The sequence below is a fragment of the Pongo pygmaeus genome, chromosome 16 (genome assembly GCF_028885625.2).
Source record: "Pongo pygmaeus isolate AG05252 chromosome 16, NHGRI_mPonPyg2-v2.0_pri, whole genome shotgun sequence".
NCBI classification, from domain to species: Eukaryota; Metazoa; Chordata; class Mammalia; order Primates; family Hominidae; genus Pongo; species Pongo pygmaeus.
In genome coordinates this window covers 81006089-81032492 of record NC_072389.2, presented here as the reverse complement: position 1 = coordinate 81032492, position 26404 = coordinate 81006089, and the positions used below count along the sequence as shown (strand labels likewise).

Sequence of the window (26404 nt, the reverse complement as noted above, 5' to 3'; positions counted from 1 at the left end):
CCCCCTCCAATTCTGCTGGATGAAATCTTTAAGATCCAACTTGAATGCCACCTCCTTCATGAAAACCTTTCCCAATTTTCCTTCAGCGAGAAGGAATCTCTCTTCTCTGAGCTCCTATTTACATACACATTCCTATTTTCATACACATTCCTGCCTTGCCTTAGTTCCTTACGTAGAATCTCCTCGGCTGAATCTGGAGCCCTTGGAGGGGTAGAGTAAGCATGTCATCCAGTCTGTAATTGCACCCGGCAGCAGGTACGTATGAATGTCTGCCTCACCCACAGTAGGTGCTCAGACAAGTGCCTATTGCCCGCGGACGCAGGGCTTCCTGTTTACATCACTCATTTTTAGGCGCCTAACAGAGCGGACCGAACACGGTTAGGTCACACAACCACAGGAGTCTGCCCACTCCAGCCAGTGGCTAGGGTCCTCCTACCCTCCTCTCTCCTACCTAGTTCCAAATGGGTTGTGTGTGTGAAGGAAGTTGGGGCTGGGTAGCCCCGCTGGCTCCTCCTACGCGTCCACCCAGCGGATCTCCGAGTCCCAGGCGGCCTCCCTCCAGTCCGAGGACCTCAAGAAACTCGAGTCGGCAGCAATGGAGCTATATGGGCCTCTACCACGGATGCGTCTCCCACTCGCGTTTAGTTTAATTAATTAATTTATATTTTTTGGAAGGAGGGGGCGTTCAATGAAGGGGAAGAGGCGGGGCGAAGGGCGGAGGCGGGCCCAGGGTGACTGACGTGAGCGCTGGGGAGCCAATGGCCCGTGGGGGGCGTTCCCCCCATTCAGGACTCCTCGCCTGGCTCGGAAGGTATGTTAAACAGCTGCTTTTAATTTGGTCCCCCCAATCTCAGGCGTTTGGGGGGCTAGTCCGCCGGCCGCTCGGTCTGGCCGGCCCGACGTGGTGGGGGCCCCGCGGGCTCTGGGACCGAGCTGAGGGGAGGCTCGGAGTTCCGCGGCGGAGGTAGGCGAGGGACAGGCCAGGAAGGAGAGCTCTTGGCGCCGCCCGCTCGCCAGTGTGTGTGTTTCCCAGCCGGGCCGGAGCCGTGGGAGAGGGGTGGGCCTGGCCTGGGGTCGTCCCTGCGCCGGCCGTGTAGCCTAGTTTATCTCACCGAGCAGTCGGTTTCGGTAGGTTTTGGCGGCGGACTGGAGAAGGGGCGGGCAGGAGACCCCCGGCTCCTGTTGTGCCGTTTTTTTAAAAAGAAAAATACTGGAAAGAAAAGGGGGATTCCGCACACCGACTAGAACTGGGCCAGAGCTGCGGCGTGCGGGCTCGGCAGGGGGCGGCGGCTCGAGCATGGTTGGCGGGGCCCACTGAGCTCGCGGTGCCCGGAGTTGCTCGAGAGCTGGAGTTAGCGAGCGAGCCGGGGCCCGCGGCTTTCCTGGCTACCCACGCTGGACAAGGGCGGCAGCCGCCCCGAGGGTTTTGTTTTTGCCCGCAAACTTGGAGGGGGCGGTGGGCGCGCTCCGGAGAGGCGCGGGCACTGTGGGCCCGCGGTTGTTATGGACTCTGGGGGCGGGAGCAACACCGGACTTGCGGGAGGGGCGGCCGGGGGCGGGAGAGGCCACCGGAAAGAGCCTCTGCGCCTCGCCGCTAGCCCTGCGAGCTACCAGGTCTCCAAACTCCCTGGCCGTGGCGGTCGAGTCAGCATTCGGTGCCGGAACCCGTCAGGCCGCGACCCGGCAAGGAGCTCGCACTGGTGGTGCGGAAAACCCCCAGGAACTCGGCGGCTTCGCCCCGCGGCCCCGGCTGATCCCTTTGCAAACATGGAGCTGCCTGCTTCCCCGCCCACCCCAAGGCGGCGGCGGCGACTGCTGCTCTCTTCCCCTCCCCCGACCGTGCCGCCGCCGGGCTCCCCCTTCCCGCGAGGTGCCGCTGCGGACCGCTCGGTGCGGATGGGGCGGGGGCGGGGGCGGGGGCGCGGGCGCGGGCGCGGGCGTGTGCGCGCCCACGAGGGGTGGCCTGAAAGGGGCAGTGAAGGTCGGAAACTGGGAAAACAGTCTCCACGCTCGGAATCGGGAAAAGGAAATGCATCAGCGGGCGGGGAGGGGCGCGGGGGGCGCGCCTGTCAGCCGGGATGGCGGCCGCGGGCGGGTAGGCGGGGCGCCGGCGGGAACCGTCCCGGCCAGGCGGGGCGACGCCGGGAGAGGTGGCGCAGGGGCCCAGTCCACCGAGCGCCGGGCGGCCCCTGCCTGCACTCCTCGGCCCAGACTGTTTACTATCTACTCCGCCGGCGGCTTGTGCAACCCGCCTGAAGGGGAGCTGAGGGGCGGGCCCGTTTCCTCTCTCCCACCCACCTCGGGCTCGCCCGGAGGCCCCGCCTTCTCTTGTCTTCCACTGGCTGGGCGAGACTCCCTTTTTTTTCCCTTTCTCGGATGTGGATTGGATGACATTCTCCCGAGCTCCGCCTATCGGGAGGCCGGGCTGGAGTTTAAGTTGCTAGGATTTTTTTTCCGCGGAGGGAGGAGGGAGGGTTCTTGCGGTTGACGTGAGGCGCAAGGTCCCGCCCCCGCCTCTGATTGGTGAGAGGGGTAGCCCGGCCTCCTCCGGCGGAGAGAGCTGGGAGGGGAAGTCCACCCTTGTTCCCCGCCTCCTTCCTTCGCTCCTGAGCGCGCTCCGCACATGTGTGAGGCCCGCCTAGCTCCTTCGAACTGCCCTCCCGCCCGGAAGTCCTAGGCTCGGCGCCCTTGGCGAGGGGGGCGGGGAGAGCCGAGAAGCCACACAAAGGTTCCACCGAGGCTCGAGACCTGGTAGCCTTCGGGGTGAAGCCAGGGGATTACAGTTTGGAGTGGATTTCGGGAGCGAAACTCCGGAGGTTCTGCTGGGTTTGAGATCTGCCCTTCGGGGCCGGGGCCAAGTACTAAAGTTCTAACCCTGTCGCTTGGCTATTTCTGTGCCCCTTGACTTCCCTGAGCTTAAGCTCGAGAACTCTGCAGACGCTGGAAGTGTCTGTTCTTCCCTAGGCATGGTAGCGGCTGTCCTTAGTTGGCTGTATCTGAGACTCTGACAACCTAGTGCCCTGGCCTGGGGCCCTTAGGCGAGATCCAGCGCAGGTGGTACCCTGTGTTCACGGGAAGTCGTGGGCGGCCCAGTGCTGGCTTGGGTTCTGAGTAGTTCTTGATACCATGGTGGGAATGCCCTGTGGTACTCAGTCTAGTGGTGGACGGCGGCGCAAAGTTAAAAGTAGCCTTGGGTCAGTTCTGCTGGAGTGCCGCTTCCTCCTAACCTTCGAGCAGTTTGTCCCTGGGGTCGCTTCGTTGGTCTGACTTATTTTTAGAGCTCTGTCGTGGGGCAGGGCTTGGCTACTGGTGAGGCTGCTCCCACCTGTCGGCTACCCTTGGAGTTCACAATTCGCTGCTGTGGTTTCGCGGCTCGAAGCCATCGCTGGAGTCAGGCCCACCTGCTGCCAGAGCTCGTTTCTGGCCGTTTCCGCTGGATTGCAGAGGGAGGACAGTGTTGGACCTAGGAGTGGGTTCCCTGGGCGTGTCTCTTGGGGTCTTAGCTCTCTAGGAGGAGGGTTCTACTTCTTCGGGAGAGCGGTAACAACGTAATCCCGTCCTCTCTCCTGGCGCTGAGAGAGCGCCCCCCAAAGTAAGATCAGCGTCAGGCCCACGCCCTATTTGGTGAATAAATAAAAGCAAACTAGGAATTGAAAGCACTTTGTCTCACTGTGTGTTCGAGGCACTGTTACCTACACAGAGAGGGCACAGGGACTGCTATTAACACTCCTGGCCAAGGAGAAGGTGAACAGCCGTTATCTTATGTCCCCAACTACGGAAATTTTGTCCATTCTCTGAGTGTGGCATGTCCCCAAGATTAATTTATGCCGTGGACTGTTTTGGTGTTTTCCTTTCCTTTCTCAGTTCTGAGGATGCCTCCAGGTCCACCCGGGAGATCGTGAGTACCTTGTGCCTCACGCTCCGCCTTCCGGAGGCTTGCCAGGGCGGTGGCTGTTAGAGCCCGCCTCTCTTTTGGTTATCTCCGCCCTCTTAGGACTGCATATTCAGCTCTAGAGAGTTTACTTCTCCGCCTATGTCTCCAGACCTTAGTTCTGTACTCGGCTGAAAGGAGTTGCCAGCTACTCCGGATATTTGTGTTTACAAGGACGCAGTGTGTAGAATGTAAACTGTAAAGATAACTGGATGGGAGGATGAGTTCTCATTCTCTCATTTTTTTTGTAAGGGAGTCTTCCATGGTGGGCTGCCTTTCCTTCAAATCCTAGGGTATGGAGTCTCCGCTGATGAGCTCCGCTCCCCCTCCTGTCTCGGGCCCTGGAACTCCGAGCTTCAGTCTCTAGTGTAAACATTCCACAAAAGGACTGCAAAGGTTCAGCCTTCTCGCGCAGGGTGGAATTAGTTCCTTCCTAGACGGGCGCCCTGGCCAATGGAGGGTCCTACCAGCGCCAAGATATCCAATCCGACTCTTGGGGCGGGGCCTGGCCCGGCAGTGCGGTAGGCGGAGCCTGTTTCACTTACAGACATTTTACCCCACATCGGTTACTTACCTTACTGGGGCGGTGGGAGAGCCAGGGGTAGCCTTCCAATGCGATGACCAGCGGAGGCGGGAGCCAACTTGTTAGGCCTGTGGCTGAGACGCTGCAGGGCGGGTTATGTGGTGTCCTCCAATGAGACAGGAAGAGCTTCCCCGCTTCCTCCAATAGTGTTGGGGCTCGGGGGTGGGCTTCAGCAGTCCGTCTCCAATAGGCGGGGTTGAGTTAGGGTAGCTCCCCGCCAATAGGGGCGTGGAGAAGGTGAGCGGCTCCCCCTCCCCTCCCAGTCGAGGGGGAAGGGGCGGGAAAATCATAAGACAGGGCTCGGTGGTTGGCTGAGTCTTTGACGGGCGGGTATTGCGTCCTGTGTTGGAACGAAGCTGAGTCTTCCCTCTGCGGGGCGGGGTCGGGGGAGTGGGCGGGATTTCCCGGGTAACAGAGAAGCGGCCGCGGCGGTAGAGGCGGCGGAGACGGTTTCTCCATCTTCCCCCCTCCCCTTCCCCCCTCGGAGTTTCCCTCCCTCCCTCCCTCCCTCCTTCCCAGTCTGGGCACCGGGGCCTGTGACCGCTTCGTTAGTGGAGAGGTAGCTGGCAGTCCGCTTCGGCGGGCCTGTGCCCCGCGCCGTTCTCGGGGCCTCCTTGCTGAGCTCGCGGCTCACGCCGAGAGGGACACGCAGTGACGAGCGGCCGAAGCAGCTTTGCGGTGAGAGCACGCTGGGCCGGGGGCCGGGCGGGAGCCTGGTGGCGGGTAACGCCGGACTCGAGGGTGTGTATTTTTAGGGGGGGGGCTGACCTCCTCGGCTTCCCGTAGAGCAGACGGGCGGGAGGTGTGTGGCTGTGTGAGGGGGGGTGGGGGGGCGGAGCGGGGTTGCTCTCCGCGCGGGAGGGGGAGGAGAGCGTAGTCCCGGTGCGCGCGGAGGGGGGCGGGCTCTCGCGCCGCCGCTCAGAGGCGGGGCCGGCGCGCGCGTGCGATTGTGGAGAAAGGGGCGGGGCCGGCTTCGCGCTGAGTGCGGTTTGCGGCCGACCACCCTCTCCCCTCCTCCTGGGGTGGGCGGGGCCTCGGGCTGGCGGCCGCGCTCTGGCCTGCTGGGGTCGGGGACGGGTAGGAGGGGTCTCCCGCGTGTAGATTCAGGGCGCGGCAGGGAGGGGGCGTGAAGTCTGAGTTCCTCCGCCTTCTTGGGATCCGGTTGGTCGGAGGGGCCGTACTGATCCGTGACGCCACTCCCCTTGGCCGTCCCCCTGCCCCCCCACCCCGCCCCGGCCCCGGGTTTCCGCCTCCTTGGCAGTGAGGCGGTGCTAGGGAAAGCCCGCTGTCGGGTCTGGCTGGGAGTCTCGGCGCCTAGATCTGCCCCGCCCTATGTCTCCGTGGGGAGGGAGGGGCACCCGCCGACTGGGAGCTGCGGAGGTGTCAGGACTTACTCTTGTGGCTGGGTCATGCCTTCTGCTTAGGGGCACAAGGGCCCTGTGCCGGAGCTACTTTCTCCGCTTTGCTCCATGCAGCGTGTCTGGCACCGTGCAGCCAGGAGAGTGGGAGCATGGTCACCCCCACTCCCCTCTTGGTTGTAACTATTGGGGCGAAGTACCCAAGGTTCTCTTGTCGGAGCGTGCGTGGCTGGTGCTGGAACCCTAGTTCCGCGGTGGTGATGGTAGGGGAGGGGCAGGGAGTCATCAGAGACTAGAAATGTGGCGGAGGAAAAACCTTCCCTGGGGTTCCCTTGATGTTCAGTTACCGTGGCTGTACGGGGCGGGGCTTCCTTTGAGCCAATGGGTGGTGGGTAGTAGGCTTGGCGTCTGTTTCGGTGCGTTAGGACTTTAAACCAAGTTAGCCTTGAAAAGGCAGTGGAAGCTCCTCCTCTTTACAAGGCTGAGATTTATAACAGGAAAGTTTGGATTTATATTTTAATCTCAAAACTGGTCTGTTTATAAAGTAGTTTTTTTTTTAAGAACTCAGACTGAATAAAATACTCCGATATCTCTGACACTTGTATTTTTGAATGCTTTCATTGTGCAGATGGTTCTGCTATATAAGCTTAGTTACCCGGGCGGGCGCGGTGGCTCATGCCTGTAATCCTAGCACTTTGGGAGGCCGAGGCAGGTGGATCACTTGAGGTCAGGAGTTCGAGACCAGCCAGGCTTACATGGCGAACCCCTGTTTCTACTAAAAATACAAAAAATAGCTGGGCGTGGTGGCAAGCGCCTGTAATCCCAGCTACTGGGGAGGCTGAGGCAGGAGAATCACTTGAACCCAGGAGGCGAGGTTGCAGTGAGCCGAGATGGGGCCATTGTACTGTAGCCTGGGCGACAGGAGCAAAACTCCGCCTCAAAAAACAAACAAAAAACTTGGTTTCCTAAAGAATTTGCTATTAAGGTAACTATAGGTGAAAAGTCTTTTCTTTCTGATTTTATGTAATTATGTTAGACCATCTAGACCACTTTCTATTTATAGTCTACATAGTACAGTGTTGTTGCCCTTTTTATTTCAGAGTAGGGTGAAGTTGTGGATCAGGGTAGCCTTCTGTATGTGACTTCTGTTGCATTGCCCTCCAGCCTGTATTGGAGAGTTGCCTTAGGACATTTCAGATTTAGATGGCAGAACCACATTAGATGACGTTTTTGCTTTCACTTGATACATTATCTTTTCCTATTGAGAGAAATTATTTCAATGTTTTTCACATTTTTCATGAGAAAAATAAACATGGAACCAATGTTTATGTATGCAGTAATGTCTAAATGAGCCTCTGGTTAATTATCTGAAGTGAAATTCTATATTTGTGCTTTGGTTAGTAGGGCCTGAGTGGTACCCTGTGCTATATTTATGTGAAAAGGATAGGTAGGTCCTACCTTCTCTGCTAAGGAAGTTGCAAAAGCAACAGCATTTTAGTTTAGCTAATGATGGCTGTAATAGAATTGGTGGGGAGACAAAAAATCCAGGTGATTTTTTTCTGATGCCATAAACTGAGAGAGATAGTGGAGAACTATTGACCATTGAGGAAAATTTGGGCTACATATAGTATTTCCCACGATTTGCAGTGCTGTATACTGGAGAACACGGAAGAGTCTATAAGGATTCAAGTAAGAACCTGGTTTTGCTGTATTAGGAATGTTTTCATAAATGCTTCATAATCTCCAGATAATTATTTTATATACTATAATTTTATTCAGAGATAAATAGCTTAGAAAGATTGGCACTTCGTAATTAAGAGGGTTTTAATAATTTACATACAGAGAAAGACTTTTTTTCTTTTTTAAGGAAGGAGGTGTGTAGTAATTTGACAAGATTCCTGGTGAAGTATAATTCTTTTTACATCTTCAGTGTGAGCAGACAAGACACTGGAGAGCTGTGCATGGCAGATGTTACTACCTGGGAATTTTAACTGGAATTAAGAGGTTATATCCATGGCATTCAGTAGTTTAGCATAGTGCTTTTCATGGCTTTCTCTCTTTTCTGGGCAATTCCACCAGCCAAGAGTTTGTGAAGCTTTACTTTCTGTAGGCCTTTAAAAAAATACATAGTATATGCTTTTTCAAAATACACCCTCCTTGCCCCTTGAAAAATAAAAGCTGGTATTTATTGAGCACTTACTGTGTCACAGATACTGTGTTAGGCACTAGATTTTTTTTGAGACAGAGTCCTGCTCCGTCTCCCAGGCTGGAGTGCAGTGGTGCAATCTCAGCTCACTGCAACTTCCGCCTCCGGGGTTCTAGCGATTGTCCTGCCTCAGCCTCCACGAAGAAGAAGCTGGGGCGCCACCACGCTTGGCTAAGTTTTGTACTTTTAGTAGAGACAGGGTTTCACCATGTTGGTCAGGTTGGTCTCGGACTCCTGACCTCATAATCTGCCCGCCTCAGCTTCCCAAAGTACTGGGATTACGGGCATGATCCACTGTACCCGGCTGCATAATGTCTTTTTTTCTCATGTCTTTTTTTTTTTAGATGAAGTCTCGCTCTGTCACCAGGCTGGAGTGCAGTGGCATGATCACAGCTCACTGCAGTGTTGATCTTCTGGACTTGAGCGACCCTCCTACCTTAGCCTCCCATGTAGCTGGGACTACAGGTGTGTGCCACCACGCACCTGGTTAATTTTTTTTATATTTTTATAGAGATGAAGTCCTGTTATGTTGCCCAGGCTGGTCTCGAACTCCTGGGCTCAAGAGATCCTTCTGCCTCAGCCTCTGAAAGTGCTGGGATTACAGACGTGAGCCACCGTGCCCAGTCATTGGTGGCAGTTTCTAACTGATGTATTTCTTATTTGCCCCTTTTGCTTTTGTTTTCCCTACCCACTTCTTGTCTTGTGTGCTTGTATGTTACCCATATTTCTCAGCATGACAGTGGACCTTTCATGAGTCTTCTTGGTGTCCTCCAGGGCTAGGCTTGCTGACATATGGGCTATTGGAGGATATGCAGGTCCACATCTTTTATTTGCAGTTCTGAAATGCAAGAGTTTTTGTTTTTTGGTAAGTCTAGTTCCACAACTAGTTCCACAACTGACCTGGGCTATCCTGCATGATGCAGAAATGCGACTGCTTGATTATGGGGAGCTACTCAGCCCTAGCTGGGAGAGAGAGATGATACAGTATATGTACCATATTACCTTTCTAAAATCCAAACAATGCTGATGACTCTCTAACGGGGATCTCTCCCTCTACCATAGACTGATATGTCTAGTGGCCCACTCAAGGTCTCCACTGGATGTCTCCTCTTGGATAACTAAGAGACATTGTTGACTTTCCTGTGTCTTTTTCATATGTGGTCCATCAGTACATTTTATTGCTTTATATTCAAAATACTATCCAGAATTAGACCACTCAGGATCTGCATCTCCACGGCCCTAGTCAGCGCCTGTGCGTCTCTAGCTTGGATTCTATTCTCCTTGTTTTGTTACTGTGGCTCTTAAATGTGTTCTCAACATAGCAACCCAAATGATTCTTTTGAAACCTAAGTCATACCATGTCACTTCTCTGCTTAAAACCATTCAGTGGCTTTCCATTTCAGTCTGAGTATTAAACCTGAGTCCTTATTAAGATATGTCTGTAATGAGCCGGGCGCGGTGGCCCATGCCTGTAATCCCAGCACTTTGGGAGGCCGAGGCGGGCGGATCATGAGGTCAGGAGATCGAGACCATCCTGGCTAACACGGTCTCTACTAAAAAAATACAAGAGTTAGCCGGGCATGGTGGCACACGCACCTGTAGTCCCAGCTACTCGGGAGGTTGAGGCAGGAGAATGGTGTGAACCTGGGGGGTGGAGCTTGCAGTGAGCCGAGATCGTGCCACTGCACTCTAGCCTGGGCGACAGAGCGAGACTCTGTCTCAAAAGAAAAAAAAAAAAAAGATATGTCTGTCATTTCAGCATTTTGGGAGCTCAAGTGGGAAGATTGTTTGAGGCCAGGACTTTGAGACCAGTTTGGGCATCATAACAAGACCCTGTCTCTATAAAAAAATTAAAAATTAGCCAAGCATGCTGGCGCGTGCCTGTAGTCCCAGTTACTTGAGAGGCTGAGGCAGGAGGATTGCTTGAGCTCAGGAGCTTGAGGCTGCAGTGAGCCATGACTGTGCCACTGCACCCCAGCCTTGACGACAAAATGAGACCCTGTGTCAAAAAAGAAAAAAACACCTGTAAGAACAAATCTGATGTACCCTCTGCCTGCCACCCTTATCCTAATACCTCTCTGACTACATTTCTGACTAGTCCTTCTTTCGTTTTTCTTCAGCTACCCAGCCTTCATGCTGTTTTGGAAAATGTCAAGCACGTGTGAACCCTCACAAAGACATGAGGGTCTTTGCGGTTGCTGTCCCCTCTGCCTAGAAGGCTTCCTCCACTAATTTCTGCATGACTAGCTCCCTCACTTCCTTTACTTAGAAGTTACCTTATCAGTAGGTATTATCTGACCATTCTTATCTACAATTTCAAAAACTCTTCCTTGCCTTTTGTTCTTGATACCTGTCACTGCCTACTATTCTAAATATTATACTTTGTCTATTGTGTCATCTTTCACTAAAGTATAAGCTTCTTGAGGGAAGGGATTTTTGTTTACCGTTGTATCTCCAGCTCCTAAAACACCTGGTGCATAGTATGTGCTCAGTAAATATTAGAGAATGTATACATGAATGAATGATTTGGTTTCCACCACAGACAAGACAAAGCAGTATGCTGAGCATAGTAGAGGATACATAGATGGTTAAAGATGTTATGTGCCCATGTTTGTGTGGGAGCAGAAGAGCTAATGGGATAAAAGCAGTGTGAGATATGAGTGACACATCCACCTGTCCTTTCAAGAACCATCTCAAGTTTTATTCTTTGTAATGCTCTTTTTCTTTTCTTTTCTTTCTTTTCTTTTTTTCTTTTTTTTTTTTTTTTTTGTTGAGACAAGGTCTCACTGTGTTGCCCAGGTTAGAGTGCAGTGGTACTGTCTCAGCTCATTACACACACACACATACACACACCCAGCTTCAAGTGATTCTCCTGCCTCAGCCTCCCAAGCAGCTGGGATTACAGGCATGTGCCACTACACCCGGCTATTTATTTATTTATTTATTTTGAGATGTAGTTTTGCTCTGTCTCCCAGGCTGGAGTGCAGTGGTGCAATCTCAGCTCGTCACAATCTCAGCTCACCGCAACCTCCATCTCCTGGGTTCAAGTGATTCTTCTGCCTTAGCCTCCCGAATAGCTGGGATTACAGGCACCTACCAGCACGCCTGGCTAATTTTTTTTTTTTTTTTTTTTTTTTTGAGACAGTGTCTCGCTCTGTCACCCAGGCTGGAGTACAGTGGCGCGATCTCAGCTCACTGCAATCTCCCCCTCCCAGGTTCAAGCAGTTCTCCTGTCTCAGCCTCCTGAGTAGCTGGGATCACAGGCGCCACCACCATGCCTGGCTAATTTTTTGTATTTTTAGTAGAGACAGGGTTTTATCACGTTGGCCAGCCTTGTCTTGAACTCCTGACCTCAGGTGATCCACCTGCCTTGGCCTCCCGAAGTGCTGGGATTACAGGCATGAGCCACTGCACCTGGCCTTATAGATATTTTGAAAGATTATATTTCTTATATTAAATAGAGATAGGGTCTTACCATGTTGCTCAGGCTGGTCTTCCTGGACTCAAGCAATCCACCTGCCTCAGACACCCAAAGTGCTGGGATTACAGGTGTTAGCCACCATGCCTAGCCTAATACTTAATTTTTAAAAAACTTTTTGTTTGGAAATAATTTTAGACTTCAAAGAGAGTTGCAAAAATAATACAAATAATAGCCCTATAATCTTCACCTAGATTCCCCAAGTGCATCTTTTAAAACCACGATACAATGATCAAATCAGAAAATTAACATTGATAACAATTATTAATACATTTTGAATTTAACTAAATTTCTGTTCATTTTCTACCTACAGTAGTAAGAAATGTCTATGTAACATCAGTGTCACCGAACTCTGTATTGCCCAGATTGGTCTCAAACTCCTGGGCTCAAGCAGTCTGCCCACCTCGGCCTCCCAAAGTGCTGGGATTACAGGCCTGAGCCACCGTACCTGGTCTGGACTCAATTTTAGTTTTTGAGTTTTTTTTTTTTTTTAAAGCAGTACTAACTACTTGTAAAGATGTATATTTCATGACTTTTATTTATTGGAGGTCTTCAAAACAGCAAAGAGAAAATTTATTTTTATTATTAATTTTATTTTTGAGATGGGGTCTTGTTCCATCCCCAGGCTGGAGTGCAGTAGTGCGATCTTGGCTCACTGCAACCTCCGCCTCCTGGGTTCAAGCGGTTCTCCTGCCTCAGCCTCCCGAGTAGCTGGGATTACAGGTGTGTACCACCATACCCGGCTAATTTTTGTATTTTTAGTAGAAATGGGGTTTCACCATATTGGCAAGGCTGGCCTCGAACTCCTTACCTCTCAAAGTGCTGGGATTACAGGCATGAGTCACCATGCCTAGCCTGAAAATTTATTTTTTTCCCAAAGGAATAAACTCATTTTAGCTATTACCACTTGTACATCTAAACAATATTATGGAGTTTTACTGATCTTATTTTTCCTGTATATTGAAATGTTTTGGTATTTCATCATCCTAGGAATTATTTCATCATTACTCATCAATTCCCAAATATGCTAAAGAGGACTAAAATAATATGACAAAGGGAGAATTATAGAATTGCTTAAAAGGATATGCAGTAGTGAAATAAATCATTAGTTTTACACTTCAGTTTTTAGAGATGGGACCTCGCTTTGTTGCCCAGGCTGAAGTGCAGTGATACGATCATAGCTCACTGCAGCCTCAAACTTCTGGGCTCAAGTGATCTTCCCGCCTAAGCATCCTGGGTAGCTGGGACTATAGGTGTGCACCACGGCCCTTCAGTTTTCTTACTGCTTTTCCCAAAACTTACAGCAACTTTTTTTTTTCTTTTTGGATACAGGGTCTCACTCTGTCACCCAGGCTGGAGTGCAGTGGCGCAATCTCGGTTCACTGCAACCTTCGCCTCCCAGACTCAAGCAATCTCACCTCAGCCCTCCAAGTAGCTGGGACTACAGGCATGTGCCACCACACCTGGCTAATTTTTGTATTTTTTTTTGTATACAGAACGTTCCGCCACGTTGTCTAGGCTAGTCTCGAACTCCTGGGCTCAAACAATCCGCCCACCTTAGTCTCCCAAAGTGCTGGGATTCCAGGCATGAGCCAGCATGCCCAGCCTACAGCATCTTTCAAGAAAGTATAAAAGAAGTTGGGAGATACTATCTTAAACATTATGTAAGATGTTAACATTTGGAGAATCTAGGTGAAGGAGTACATGGTAATTTTTATACTGTTTTTCAACTTTTAAGCTTTCACTGGACATATTTAAAAATCCATAGTTTTTCATCTTCCTCCTATAATGGCAAAGAGAAGAAAACTGACCACAGAAGACATTTCAGAGGAACTAGTAGATGAATGCTGTGTGACAGTAGTACTCTAGACTGTTAGGATGATGGTAAAGTTACATAAACCAAGTTGTAAAATAAGAGTCTTCAGCCAGGCATGGTGGCGTGCACCTATAATCCTAGCATCTTGGGAGGCTGAGACGGGAGGATCACTTGAGCCCAGTACTTCAAAACCAGGCTGGGCAACATAGCAAGATCCTGTCTCCACCCATATACATATGTGACTGTACCGTAGATGAGTTTAGAATGTGATTTTTTTTTTTTTTTTTTTGAGACAGAGTTTTGCTCTTATTGCCCAGGCTGGAGTGCCATGGCACAATCTTGGCTCACCGCAACCTCCGCCTCCTGGGTTCAAGGGATTCTCCTGCCTTAGCCTCCCGAGTAGCTGGGATTACAGGCATGCGCCACCATGCCTGGCTAATTTTCTGTATTTTTAATAGAAGACGGGGTTTCTCCATGTTGGTCAGGCTGGTCTCGAACTCCCAACCCCAGGTGATCCACCTGCCTTGGCCTCCCAAAGTGCTGGGATTACAGTCGTGAGCCACCATGCCCAGCGGTGATTTTTTTTTAAAGATGGGATCTATCCCACTATGTTGCCCAGGCTGGATTTAAATTCCTGAGCTCGAGCTGTTCTCCTACTTCAGTCCCCCCGAAGTAACTGGAACTACAGGCACCCAGCTAGAATGTGATTTTCTTTTTATAAGAATCAGAACTGGGCTGGGTGCAGTGGCATATGCCTGCAATCCCAACTTCTTGGGAGGCTGAGGTGGGAGGATCGCTTGAGCCCAGAAGTTCGAGACCAGCCTGGGCAACATAGTGAGACCCCATTTCTATTTTTAAGAAATGAAAAAAAAACAAAACCACTGCACTTTGCCAAAAAGATGTATGATAGTATTCTTTCATCTTTCAAGATATTTGTACACCAAAAGTTAGTTGATGCAGTTTGTAAGTGGACAGGTGCCAAAGTTATGTATATGTGTAAAGATGGTTGGAAGGAAAAATTATGTAAAAATGAAAAAAAAAATCAGATTTTTTTTTTTTTTTTTTTTTTTGAGACAGAGTCTCACTCGTTACCCAGGCTGGAGTGCAGTGGCATGGTCTTGGCTCACTGCAACCTCCGCCTACTGGGTTCAAGCGATTCTTCTGCCTCAAGCCTCCCGAGTAGCTGGGACTACAGGTGCGTGCCACCGCACCCAGCTAATTTTTTGTAGTTTTGGTAGAGATGGGGTTTCACCGTTTTAGCCAGGATGGTCTTGATCTCCTGACCTCGTGATCCACCTGCCTCGGCCTCTGAGAGTGCTGGGATTAGAGGCGAGAGCCACCACGCTCAGCCTGGATTGTTCATTCTGATTGGCATTTATGAGTCTAAAAATGAGAATGCTTATGATTATGGAGCAAAGAAGATGACTGTTCTCTCCAGCAAAATTATGAAGTGAGTTTTCAAAGTATTTCATTTGATGGGCAGAAAGGGAAAAAAAAATACCCAGAGATGATAAGCTAGAACCTTACTAGAGCTGTACCTGAAACCTGGAATCAAAATTTACAAAATGGAAGCCAAGCGTGGTGGTGTGTACCTGTTTACAGAGTGGAAGCCAAGTGTAGTGGTATACACCAGCTACATGGGAGGCTGAGGCAGGAGGATCGCTTGTGGCCAGGAGTTCAAGACCGGCCTGTGCAATGTAGGGAGACCCTGTCTCTAAAAAAATTTTTTTTCTTATTAGCCACTCTGTAGTCCCAGCTACTCAGGAAGCTGAGGTGGGAGGATTGTTTGAGCCCAGCAGTCTTTAATGAGCTATGATTATGCCACTGTACTCTAGCCTGGGCAATAGAGCAAGACCCTGTTTTTTTTTATTTTGTTTTTTGTTTTTTTGAGACAGATTGTGGCTCTGTTGCCCACGCTGGAGTGTAGTGGCGAGATCTCGGTCAACCTCCACCTCCCAGGTTCAAGCAATTCTACTGACTCAGCTTCCTGAGTAGCTGGGATTATAGGCACACGCCACCATGCCCGGCTAATATTTTTGTATTTTTAGTAGAGATGGGGTTTCACCATGTTGGCTAGGCTGGTCTTGAGCTCCTCACCTCACGTGATCTACCCGACTTGGCCTCCCAAAGTACTGAGATTACAGGCGTGAGCCACTGCGCCTGGCCAACCCTGTTTCTTTTTCTTGTTCTTTTTTTTTTTTTTTGAGACAGTCTTCGCTCTGTCACCCAGGCTGGAGTGCAGTGGCATGATCTCAGCTCACTGCAAGCTCTGCCTCCCGGGTTCACGCCATTCTCCTGCCTGAGCCTCCCGAGCAGCTGGGACTACAGGCGCCTGCCACCATGCCTGGCTAATTTTTTGTATTTTAAGTAAAGACGGGACTTCACCGTGTTAGCCAGGATGGTCTCGATCTCCTGATCTCGTAATCCGCCCGCCTCGGCCTTCCAAAGTGCTGGGATTACAGGCATGAGCCACCGTGCCCGACCCCTTGTTTCTTAAAAGAAAGACAAAATTTATAGAATGGCTGTGTTCCAGGTTCATGCATGACATTTGATGAGTACTTGGTTGCATTTTAAAGGATGTTGCACATTTTGGATATTTATATCTTCCAGTGTCCAGGAAAGTACGGAATAAAAATTTAGATTTGCTACTTAAGGCTGGGCATGGTGGTTCACACCTGTAATCCCAGCACTTTGGGTGGCTGAAGCAGGCAGATCACTTGAGGTCAGGAGTTTGAGACCAGCCTGGGCAACATGGCAAAACCCCTTCTCTACTAAAAATACAAAAATTAGCCAGATGTAGTGCACGCACCTGTAATTCCAGCTGCTTGGGAGGCTGAGGCACGGGAATTGCTTGAACCTGGGAGGCAGAGGTTGCAGTGAGTTGAGATTGCACCACTGCCCTCCAGCCTGGGTGACAGAGTGAGACTCTGTCTCAAAAAAAAAAATTTGCTACTTACATTCTTGTTAAAATAGCAAGTAATAATGATATGAGTTTTTTAAAAATTATTTATTTATTTATTTATTTTTGAGAGGGAGTCTCGCTCTGTTGCCCAGGCTGGAGTGCAATGGCGTGACCACACTTGGCCTTATTTTTAATTTTTACAGATTTAATGAGCATTATGGTATCACAAAAGCTCTAAAATTTTGAGTCAGAAGAGTTTTACAGATCAAGCCTAAGACAGGAAACCAAGAGAGGCATGAAAGGGGACCAGGTGTAAAAAAAGATGAGAGTTCTAAAAAACTTTAGGTCAGAGTGTCTGGCCAATGTGTAATGGTGTAATGCGGGTTAAAGGTGTATCATATGCCGTAAAAGAAGCATTGATGGCTGGGTGTGGTGGCTCACGCCTGTAATCCCAGCACTTTGGGAGGCTGAGGCGGGCGGATCGCGAGGTCAGGAGATCAAGACCATCCTGGCTAACATGGTGAAACCCCATCTCTACTAAAAAAAAATACAAAAAAAAATTAGCCAGGCGTGGTGGCAGGCGCCTGTAGTCCCAGTTACTTGGGAGGCTGAGGCTGAAGAATGGCGTGAACCTGGGAGGCGGAGCTTGCAGTGAACCAAGATCACACCACTGCGTTCCAGCCTGGGTGACAGAGCAAGACTCTGTCTCAAAAAAAAAATAAAAAATGAAAAAGATATGTGACAGTTGGGGTTATGATTAGATTTAGGTTTCTCAGTCTTGGCACACTGTTGACATTTTGGGCCAAATAATTTGTTGTGAGGAGACTGTCGTGTGCATTGTAGGATGTTTGACAACATCCTTTTACTCTACCTGTGAGATGTCAGTAGCACTCCATCTTCCCGAGTTGTGACAACCAAAAATGTCTTCCATCATTACTACATGTGCCCTGGGGAGGCAGAATCTCCTCTAGTTGAGGACCACTGCATTAGAAGAATGTAAAAACTGAGTTCAAAGGAGGCTTGGATATTAGATCTAATGGTGTCTTTTGAGAAGAGCTGGTTGTTAATTTTGCCAAGCAATAATTCTAATCAATACATGAAATCTAAATAGATTACCTTTCATTCTGTAATAGATTCTTTCTTAGCAGATTTAAAACCAGAGGTGGACTTTTGGACAAATTTTGAATTAGACTACTCAAAATTGCACTGGGTTGAAGTTACATTGACTTAATACTCTGATAGAAGTTTGCTTTTGAAGAGAAACTTCCCATTGTTTCAAGAATATGCATTTAAAAATAAATAAATAAAAAATAAAAAAAGAGTATGCATTTATTTATTTAATTTTTTGTTCTAAGAGTATGCATTTAAACAAACTGACCAGGATAGACTTTTGTTTTTTTGAGACAAGGTCTTATTCCATCACCCATGCTGGAGTGCAGTGGCATAATCACAGCTCACTGTAGCCCTGACCTCCCAGGCTCAAGTGATCCTGCCACCTCAGCCTCCTAAGCAGCAAGGACTACAGGTGCTCACTACCATGCCCAGCTAATTTTTAATAAAATTTTTTTGTAGAGACGGTGTCTCATTTTGTTGCCCAGGCTCATCTCAAACTCCTGGCCTCAAGCAGTCCTCCCACCACGGCCTCCCAAAGTGCTAGGATTACAAATGTGAGCCGCTACACCCAGCATCCCACCCGTTTTTTGTTTGTTTTGTTTTTTGAGACGGAGAGCCTTGTTCTGTCAACCAGGCTGGAATGCAGTGGCGCGATCTCGGCTCACTGCACCCTCCGCACCCTGGGTTCAAGCGATTCTTGTGTCTCAGCTTCCTGAGTAGCTGGGATTACAGGCACCCACAATCACACCCGGCTAATTTGTTTTTCGTACTTTAGTAAAGACAGGGTTTCGCCATGTTGGCCAGGCTGGTTTTGAGCTCCTGACCTCAAGTTATCCGCCTACCTCAGCCTCCCAAAGTGCTGGGATTACAGGTGTGAACCACCACCCCCAGTTTTATTATAATACATGGCCAGGTGACTTTTAGGACCTGTAGGTGTTTTGTGTGTGTGTGTGTATTTGGGATCTTCCTCTGTCGTTCAGGCTGGAGTGCAGTGGTGCAATCTTGGTTAATCTAACCTCCACCTCCTGGCCTCAAATGATCCTTCCTCCTCAGTCACCCAGAGTGCTGGAATTACAGGTGCAAGCCACTGTGCCCGCCAGGTGACCTTTAAATGTTCTGCTGCCATTATTTAGTCTTCTCTCCATAGTTTCTGTACGTCAAAGTGCTTTTTTTTTTCTTTTTATAATGTCTTCCTAGACTAGAGTCCTGATAGTACTATAAACTCCAAATTTGAAACAGTTGGAGACCAACCATGTTGGCTGAAGCAGGACTTGACAGTACTTTTGTGGCTGACTTTGTGGTTCCATCGTTTGGGTTTCTTTATATTCTAGAATTACACTGTACCCCTCTGCAAGCGTGGTTTTACGATCTGTCCAGTGTTTCTACTTTAGATTGGTCATATTCCAAGGAGGAAGAATTTAACCTCTTGCTCTTTTAGTTAGGTATGGGACCTTGAACAAGTCATTTAATTTGAGTATCAGTTTCCCTCAAAAGAAGAGGGCTCTGGCTGGGCGCAGTGGCTCATGCCTATAATCCCAGCACTTTGGGAGGCCAAGACAGGAGGATTGTTTGAGGCCAGGAGTTGGAGACCAGCCTGGGCAGCATATCGAGACCCTGTCTCTACAAAAAATGCAAAAGTTAGATATGGTGGCGCTGCCTATGTCCCAGCTACTCGGGAGGCTGAGGTGGGAGGATTACTTGAGCCCAGGAGGTTGGGGATGCAGTGAGCCGTGATTGCACTGCTGCACTCCAGCCTGGTGGACATAATGGTATGCTATTGCAAAAAAAAAAAAAAAAAAAAAAAAGGGTTCTGGGACTGCCTATCTGACAGGATTGTTGCGAGGAGGATATCAGCTGATAGCAGTCATATATGGAAGACTTGGCTGTTGTCGGGGAGGAAATCTCTGGCTCAGTGCTGGACTTCTAACCCTCTGCACAGGGCCAGGCATGTCTTAAGCACTTGCTAATTATTTGTGGGATGAATGACTTGGCAAAGATTGTAAATAACTATTGCCTGTAAGTCTAAACTTACTATTGTAATTTCATGCTCTATACCCGTGTTCTAATTCATCTCTAATTTTCAAGATGTAGCTGAATATTTACCTTTATAGAGTCTTCCCAAGTGTACATGTCTGTACCCCTTTCCCAATTTATAGTACTTATTTTTTCCACTCAAGAGCTGGTTTCTATTGTTGTTTTTCTCCTAACCCTCAGAACCTGTGGATTTTTTTTTCCAAGACTTTATTAAGAAAATTTCCAAATACACAACAAAGTTGATAGAATTTTAGTAAATATAATGAACACCCATATACACACTACCTAGATTTTACCATTATCATTTTTCTACTATTTGGTTTAACATATGCCTGTCCATCTATCCATCCCTCCATCAATGAATCTAATTTTTTGGTGTATTTCAAAATAAATTGCAGACATTAGTATACTTCATCTAAGCACTTGAGCATGTTTATCATTATCTAGAGTTTAATATTGTTTATAGCATTTTTCTTTTTTGCCCAGGCTCGAGTGCAATAGCGAGATCTCAGCTCACCTCAACCTCTGTCTCCTGGACTCACATGGTCCTCCCACCTCAGCCTCCTAAATAGCTGGGATTACAGGTACATGCCACCATGCATGGCTAATTTTGTGTTTTTTATAGAGATGGAGTCTTGCTATGTTGCCCAGGCTGGTCTTGAACTCCTGTGCTCAAGAGGTCCACCTGCCTCGGCCTCCCAAAGTGCTGGGATTACAGGTACTTTGTGAGCCATTGTGCCTGCCTGGCTAGCATGTTTTTTCTTTGTCTTTCTTTTTTTTTTTTTTTTTTTTTTTTTTTGAGACAGAGTCTCACTCTGTTGCCCAGGCCGGAGTGCAGTGACGTTATCACTGCTCACTACAACCTTGCAGCCTCAATTTCTGAGGTCAAGAGATCCTTCCACTTCAGTCACTAGAGTAGCTAGTACCATAGTTGTGCACCACCACTTCCAGCTAATTTTTCTTTTATTTTGTAGAGACAGGGTCATCCCATTGTTGTCCAGGCTGGTCTCCAGCTCCTGGGCTCAAGCCATCCTTGAGCCTCAGCTTCCCAAAGTGTTGGGATTACAGGCATGAATCACTGTGCCCAGCCACATTTTTCTTTTGATGCAAATGTTACATACAATGAAACGTACAAATCTTTAGTACATTTTGTGTGTGTATATATACATGAGATCATGCTATATGTATTCTGTAGCTTACTGTTTTCTTCTTTTTTTTTTTTTGGGGACAGAGTTTCATTCTTGTTACCCAGGCTGGAGTGCAATGGCGCCATCTTGGCTTACCTCAACCTCTACCTCCTGGGTTCAAGCGATTCTCCTGCCTCAGCCTCCTGAGTAGCTGGGATTACAGGCATGCACCGCTACGCCCAGCTAATGTTTATGTTTTTAGTAGAGACAGGGTTTCTCCATGTTGGTCAGGTTGGTCTCAAACTCCCAACCTCAGGTGATCCACCCACCTCGGCCTCCCAGAGTGCTGGGATTATAAGCGTAAGCCACCGCATCCGGCCTAGCTTGCTGTTTTCACTTAATATGTCTTAGAGTTCATTCTTTGTACTTGTGGATAAACCCTGATCTTTCTGATTCCTACATAGTTTTCCATAATATGCATGATCACATTTATTTAGCTGATAAAACATTTAGATTTTCATACTTTGCTGCAATAAATATACTCAGCAGATGTGTAGGATACAGGCCTGAAAGTGGAATTGCTAGTTTCAGTATTCGAAAATCTAGTATGTTTTAGAGTGCATTTCTTATACTTGTGGATAAACTTTGATCTGATTCTTACATTGTTTTCCATAATATGCATGGGATGGGTATGCACATTTAAAATTTTAAGAAATACCTACAAATTGCCAGCTAAATAGGCTGTACCAATTAAAGCCTTCATCAGTGTTTGCCTGTATCCTTACCCACACTCCCACACTGTCATCTTTTTTTTTTTTAAATTGCTTTGGAGCAAATTACTTTTTTTTTTTTTTTTTTTTTCTTGAGGCGGAGTTTTGCTCTTGTTGCCCAGGCTGGAGTGCCTCAGCCTCTCGAGTTGCTGGGATTACAGGCATGCACCACCCTGCCTGGCTAATTTTGTGTTTTTAGTAGAGACGGAGTTTCTCCATGTTGATCAGGCTGGTCTCGAACTCCCGACCTCAGGTGATCCGCTCACCTTGGTGAACCAAAGTGCTGGGATGGCAGGCGTGAGCCACGGCGCCTGGCCTTTTATATGTATATTTTTTTAGACAGTTCCACTCTGTTGCCCAGGCGGGAGTGCAGTGGCATGATCTCGGCTCACTGCAACCTCCACCTCCCAGGTTCAAGTGATTCTTGTGCCTCAGCCTCCTGAGTAGCTGGGATTACAGGCGCCCACCACCACACCCAGCTAATTTTTGTATTTTTAGTAGAGGGAGGGTTTCACCATGTTGGCCTGTCTGGTCTTGAACTCCTGACCTCAAGTGATCCGCCTGCCTCGGCCTCCCAAAGTGCTGGGATTACAGGCATGAGCCACCATCCCCGGCCTGCTTTACACGTTTTTTATTACTAGTGAGGCTATATATGGTTTTAGAGGGCAAGGGCTGAAATCATCTACCAACTTCATATCTACTCACTGAACATTTGCTTTTAATGAATGAATGCTACTAAAGCATTTTTGCTTTATTAGGTTTAGGCTGAAGAAGGATGAGTTAGCTAAGTGTGTGAAAGGTTAAAAAAAGCTGAACTTGCTCCCTGTATGTGTGCCTTAAATAAGTAAAGGGACTCTTCTTTCATTTCTTCTCTTCTGTGAGAGGTAAGGTAGTGAAGTAGTTAAGAGCCAGGCTCTGGAGACAGATTTCCTGGATTTATATCACAGCTTTACCTCTTACTAGCTGTGCAACCTTGGGCAGATTACTTAATCTTTGTGTTTCAGTTTCCTCATTCATAAATTAGAGAACACCTTGCTTATAAGGTTGTTGTGAAGGATGATCAGGGCCTGAAACAAGGAGGTATGATTAGAGCGGAAGCAATTTATCTGAGAGAGTTAGGAATAGAACTTTGAGTAGTAATTGTTTTTTGTTTTTTTGTTTTTTTGAGTTGGAGTCTTGCTCTGTTGCCCAGGCTGGAGTGCAGTGGCACGATCTCATCTCGACTCACTGCAAGCTCCGCCTCCCGGGTCCACGCCATTCTCCTGCCTCAGCCTCCTGAGTAGCTAGGACTACAGGCGCCCGCCACCACACCCGGCTAATTTTTTGTATTTTTAGTAGAGACGGGGTTTCACCATGTTAGCCAGGATGGTCTCGATCTCCTGATCTCGTGATCCACCTGCCTTGGCCTCCCAAAGTGCTGGGATTACAGGCGTGAGCCACCACACCCGGCCTATGAGTGGTAATTGTTAAAGGAATAAAGTATGGTTCAGAGAAAGTTCAGCCTCTGTAGTGTTGTAGAGGTGGTATGGAAAGCAAACTCTGGAGGTGGATGAAGTTAAGTACCATATGAAATCCCAGTCACTTTATAAAAGAAACAATATTTTAACAGCCAAAAGATAGGGTATGATATCAGAATAAACCATAGTACTGTAATACTTAATCTATGAAAAGCTCACTACAATCTTCTTTTTCCTTATAGACTGGTTCATAAACCAGCATTTGGAAATCACTAATGTAGGCTGATCCCCTCCTTTTGCCCCAGTTTGAAAACAAGGCCAAAATTAGAAAGCTTCATGGTAGATAGAGTTTGGAGTAGAATCCAGTTCTTTTTTGTTTTTATTTTTTGCCCTCAAACATTCTCCCATCCAACAGAATCCAGTTCTTAAAAGGTACTCTGGTGTTTTTTCTATAGTCGTGCCGTGCTCTTCATATCTGATTTTGGCTTCTTATTTATAAAGTTTTTGTTGTTGTTTTTTGAGACAGAGTCGCACTGTCGCCCAGCCTGGAGTGCAGTGGCACGAATTTGCTCACTGCAACCTCCGCCTCCCAGGTTCAAGTGATTCTCCCGTCTCAGCCTCCCGAGTAGCCGGGATTACAGATACGTGCCATCATGCCCAGCTAATTTTGTATTTTTAGTAGAGAATGGGTTTCACCGTTTTGGCCTGGCTGGTCTCGAACTCCTGACCTCAGGTGATCACCGACCTCGGCCTTCCAAAGTGCTGGGATTACAGGTGTGAGCCACTGTGAACAGCCTATAAAGTTGTTTTTTTTTTTTTTAACCCAGTGCTGACCTATCATAACATTTCTATAATTTTTTTTTTTTTTTTTTTTGGAGACAGAGTCTCAGTCTGTTGCCCAGGCTGGAGTGCAGTGATGGGACCACCCCTCACGCAACCTCTGCCTCCTGGATTCTAGCGATTCTCGTGCCTCAGCCTCCCAAGTAGCAGGTTTTACAGGTGTGCGCCATCGCACCTGGCTAATTTTTGTATTTTTACTGGAGACAGGGTTTCACCATGTTGGCCAGGCTGGTCCCGAACTCCCGACCTTAGGTGATCTGCCTGCCTCGGCCTCCCAAAGTGCTGGGATTACAGGTGTGAGCCACTGCATCCGGCCAATAAAGTATTGCCTTCATTTTTGGTTACAGCATCCGTTTTAAACCAACGGAACCCAAGACGAAACCACTGAAATTCATGAACGTATATAAGAAATAGCCAAAAAGACATTTTACTCTACCTGTGATTAGACTCAGTTCCTCATCCCAAAACATGCCGAGGTTTAGTGTTCGTAGTTGATTAGTGGCTCTTCAAATATCAAATAGCATGTATAAATCTATATCCTCAACTTCTTAATATGTCTAAAAGGTTTTTGAATACTAAGCTAAACATGCTACTTCATACTAGAAAAACCTAGGAAAGCATAACTAGCTAAGACATTTTAAATTATTTGTCCTCAGCAGCTGTCAGAAACGTTCTCAACTCCATTTAACTGAGTTCCACATATTATCACACACAAAGCTGAGAGACTTAGTCTGAAGTTATATAGGCCACAGAGAGCATATTTGTGGCTTGAGTTTACAAATAGATAAAAGTGGCCAGCTTGCAAATTAATCGGTTGTGCTGCTGTGTCAGGGTCCCACTTAGGTATGTGAAATGTGAGAAAAACCTGAGACAGGATTTCAGAGCTAAGGATTAGAGTGGCAGGCAGATTGAGGACTATAGTGAGGACAAAGAAAAGGTGAAACAGCCATGGAGAGTTCTTGTAAAGACTACTTTCCCTTCAGGGCTTGTGTGCTCCCAGAGGATAAAGAAAAGATCTTGAGTAGACTTATGAATTAGGTAAAGATTTTTTTTTTTTTAAACTTACCGTATTTCAGATGAGGGGGTGGCTTGCCAAATCTCCCACTATTACTGTAATTTTTATCTTCTTTCCATAGCAGTGGTATCTTATTTAAGAGATTTTTTGGGACTGGAAAAGTGGTGGGGCCTTTTTTCTTTGGATGGCTGATTCATTCTTTCTCACTGATGGTGTGTTATGCTTGTGTTAGTGATACTGATATGGAAAAGCTCTGAAGACCCAAGTAGATTACTGGGCCAAATGTTGGTAGACTTTTTGTGTCCTGCAGGAAGGAAATTGTCTCCCACGGAGGTATTACTAAGCTAAGAGAATCTCTTCTTATAACTGTTAGAACCAGAAGAAAACTTAGGAGTGATCTGTTCCAACTTTCTTATTTTATAGTTGGAGAAACTGAAATTCACATAGAATGAGGAACTTGTTGAAATTACGTAGCATCTTAAATTGGCAAGTCTAGAATCTTTGTCTTCCCATTCCTGGCACGGTATTCTTTCCATGATACCATTATAATTGTTGAAACAAATTTTAAATTAGACCACAATTATAGTAGTAGGTTTTCAGAGGATTTAAGAAGCACTTGAGGCCGGGCGCGGTGGCTCACGCCTGTAATCCCAGCACTTTGGGAGGCCGAGGCGGACAGATCACGAGGTCAGGAGATCCAGACCATCCTGGCTAACACGGTGAAATCCCTCTCTACTAAAAACGCAAAAAAAGTAGCTAGGTGTGGTGGCAGGTGCCTGTAGTCCCAGCTACTCGGGAGGCTGAGGCAGGAGAATGGTGTGACCCCGGGAGACAGAGCTTGCAGTGAGCCGAGATGGCGCCACTGCACTCAGCCTGGGCGACAGAGTGAGACTCTGTCTCAAAGAAAAAAAGAAGCACTTGCATACTTTTTGGCATGTGGATATGTAATTAATATTAGGAGTGATAGCATTTGAGGAGAAAACTAGAGAATAAAGGGAAACAAGGTTGTGTTTATATTTTTAAATTGGAGCCTATTTTTCAACTACATAATACAAAATTAATTAAAACTATGTTCTTTAAATATTTGTCTTTTTCAGTTATAACTTGTTCACTGTGGTGGGGGGTGGTATGCCGACATGCACTTAATCTTCATCACTAAGATGAAATAGATGATAAGTTCTGGGAGTCAAGCTTTTACTAAACTTGGGTGACTGGTCCTAAGTTGCGTACATCATACTGGAGTGCGAATTGACTTGCATGCTATTGCTTTTGGTTTCTGCAGGTTTTGTAGTGCATCCCTGAGCATGAGCACAGAATGAAGCGGCGTTTGGATGACCAGGAGTCACCGGTGTATGCAGCCCAGCAGCGTCGGATCCCTGGCAGCACAGAGGCTTTTCCTCACCAGCACCGGGTGCTTGCCCCTGCCCCTCCTGTGTATGAAGCAGTGTCTGAGACCATGCAGTCAGCCACGGGAATTCAGTACTCTGTAACACCCAGCTACCAGGTAAGCTGGAGCCAACCAAGGGACTAGAATGAGGGAAGAGGAATAGTGATTTTAGGCAATTATAAAACTTTTTTTAATACTGTGTTAGATATTAAAAATTGTTGAGTATGTGTAAGGTATAAAAAAAAAAAAAAAACAAAAAACTGTGTACTCACCATACAAGTTTTTTAAAAAGAATGTTGTCATGACCTTTGAAGCTCCCTGCATATCCCACTCTGCTCCCTTCTTTTCCCTGCCTTCAGAGGTAGCCACTAATCTAAACTTTGTATT

General features: G+C 47.8%; 1 protein-coding gene across 8 annotated transcripts in view; it reads left to right on the top strand.

The window, feature by feature from the left end:
• Window positions 1-565: 565 nt before the first annotated feature.
• SIN3A (SIN3 transcription regulator family member A) overlaps window positions 566-26404 on the top strand; it is an 84551-nt gene continuing 58712 nt past the window's right edge. The window contains exons 1-3 of one of the 8 annotated variants that reach the window (XM_063652776.1): window positions 773-811; window positions 8423-8543; window positions 25913-26134. In XM_063652776.1, the coding sequence (XP_063508846.1) occupies window positions 25946-26134 (189 nt within the window). In that variant the 5' untranslated portion in view covers window positions 773-811; window positions 8423-8543; window positions 25913-25945. Of the gene's footprint in view, window positions 965-1579; window positions 1891-2602; window positions 2752-4899; window positions 5193-8422; window positions 8544-19912; window positions 20006-25912; window positions 26135-26404 lie in introns of those variants that run through there. The other 7 variants (XM_054450028.2, XM_054450027.2, XM_063652780.1 and 4 more) reach the window with 7 other exon arrangements.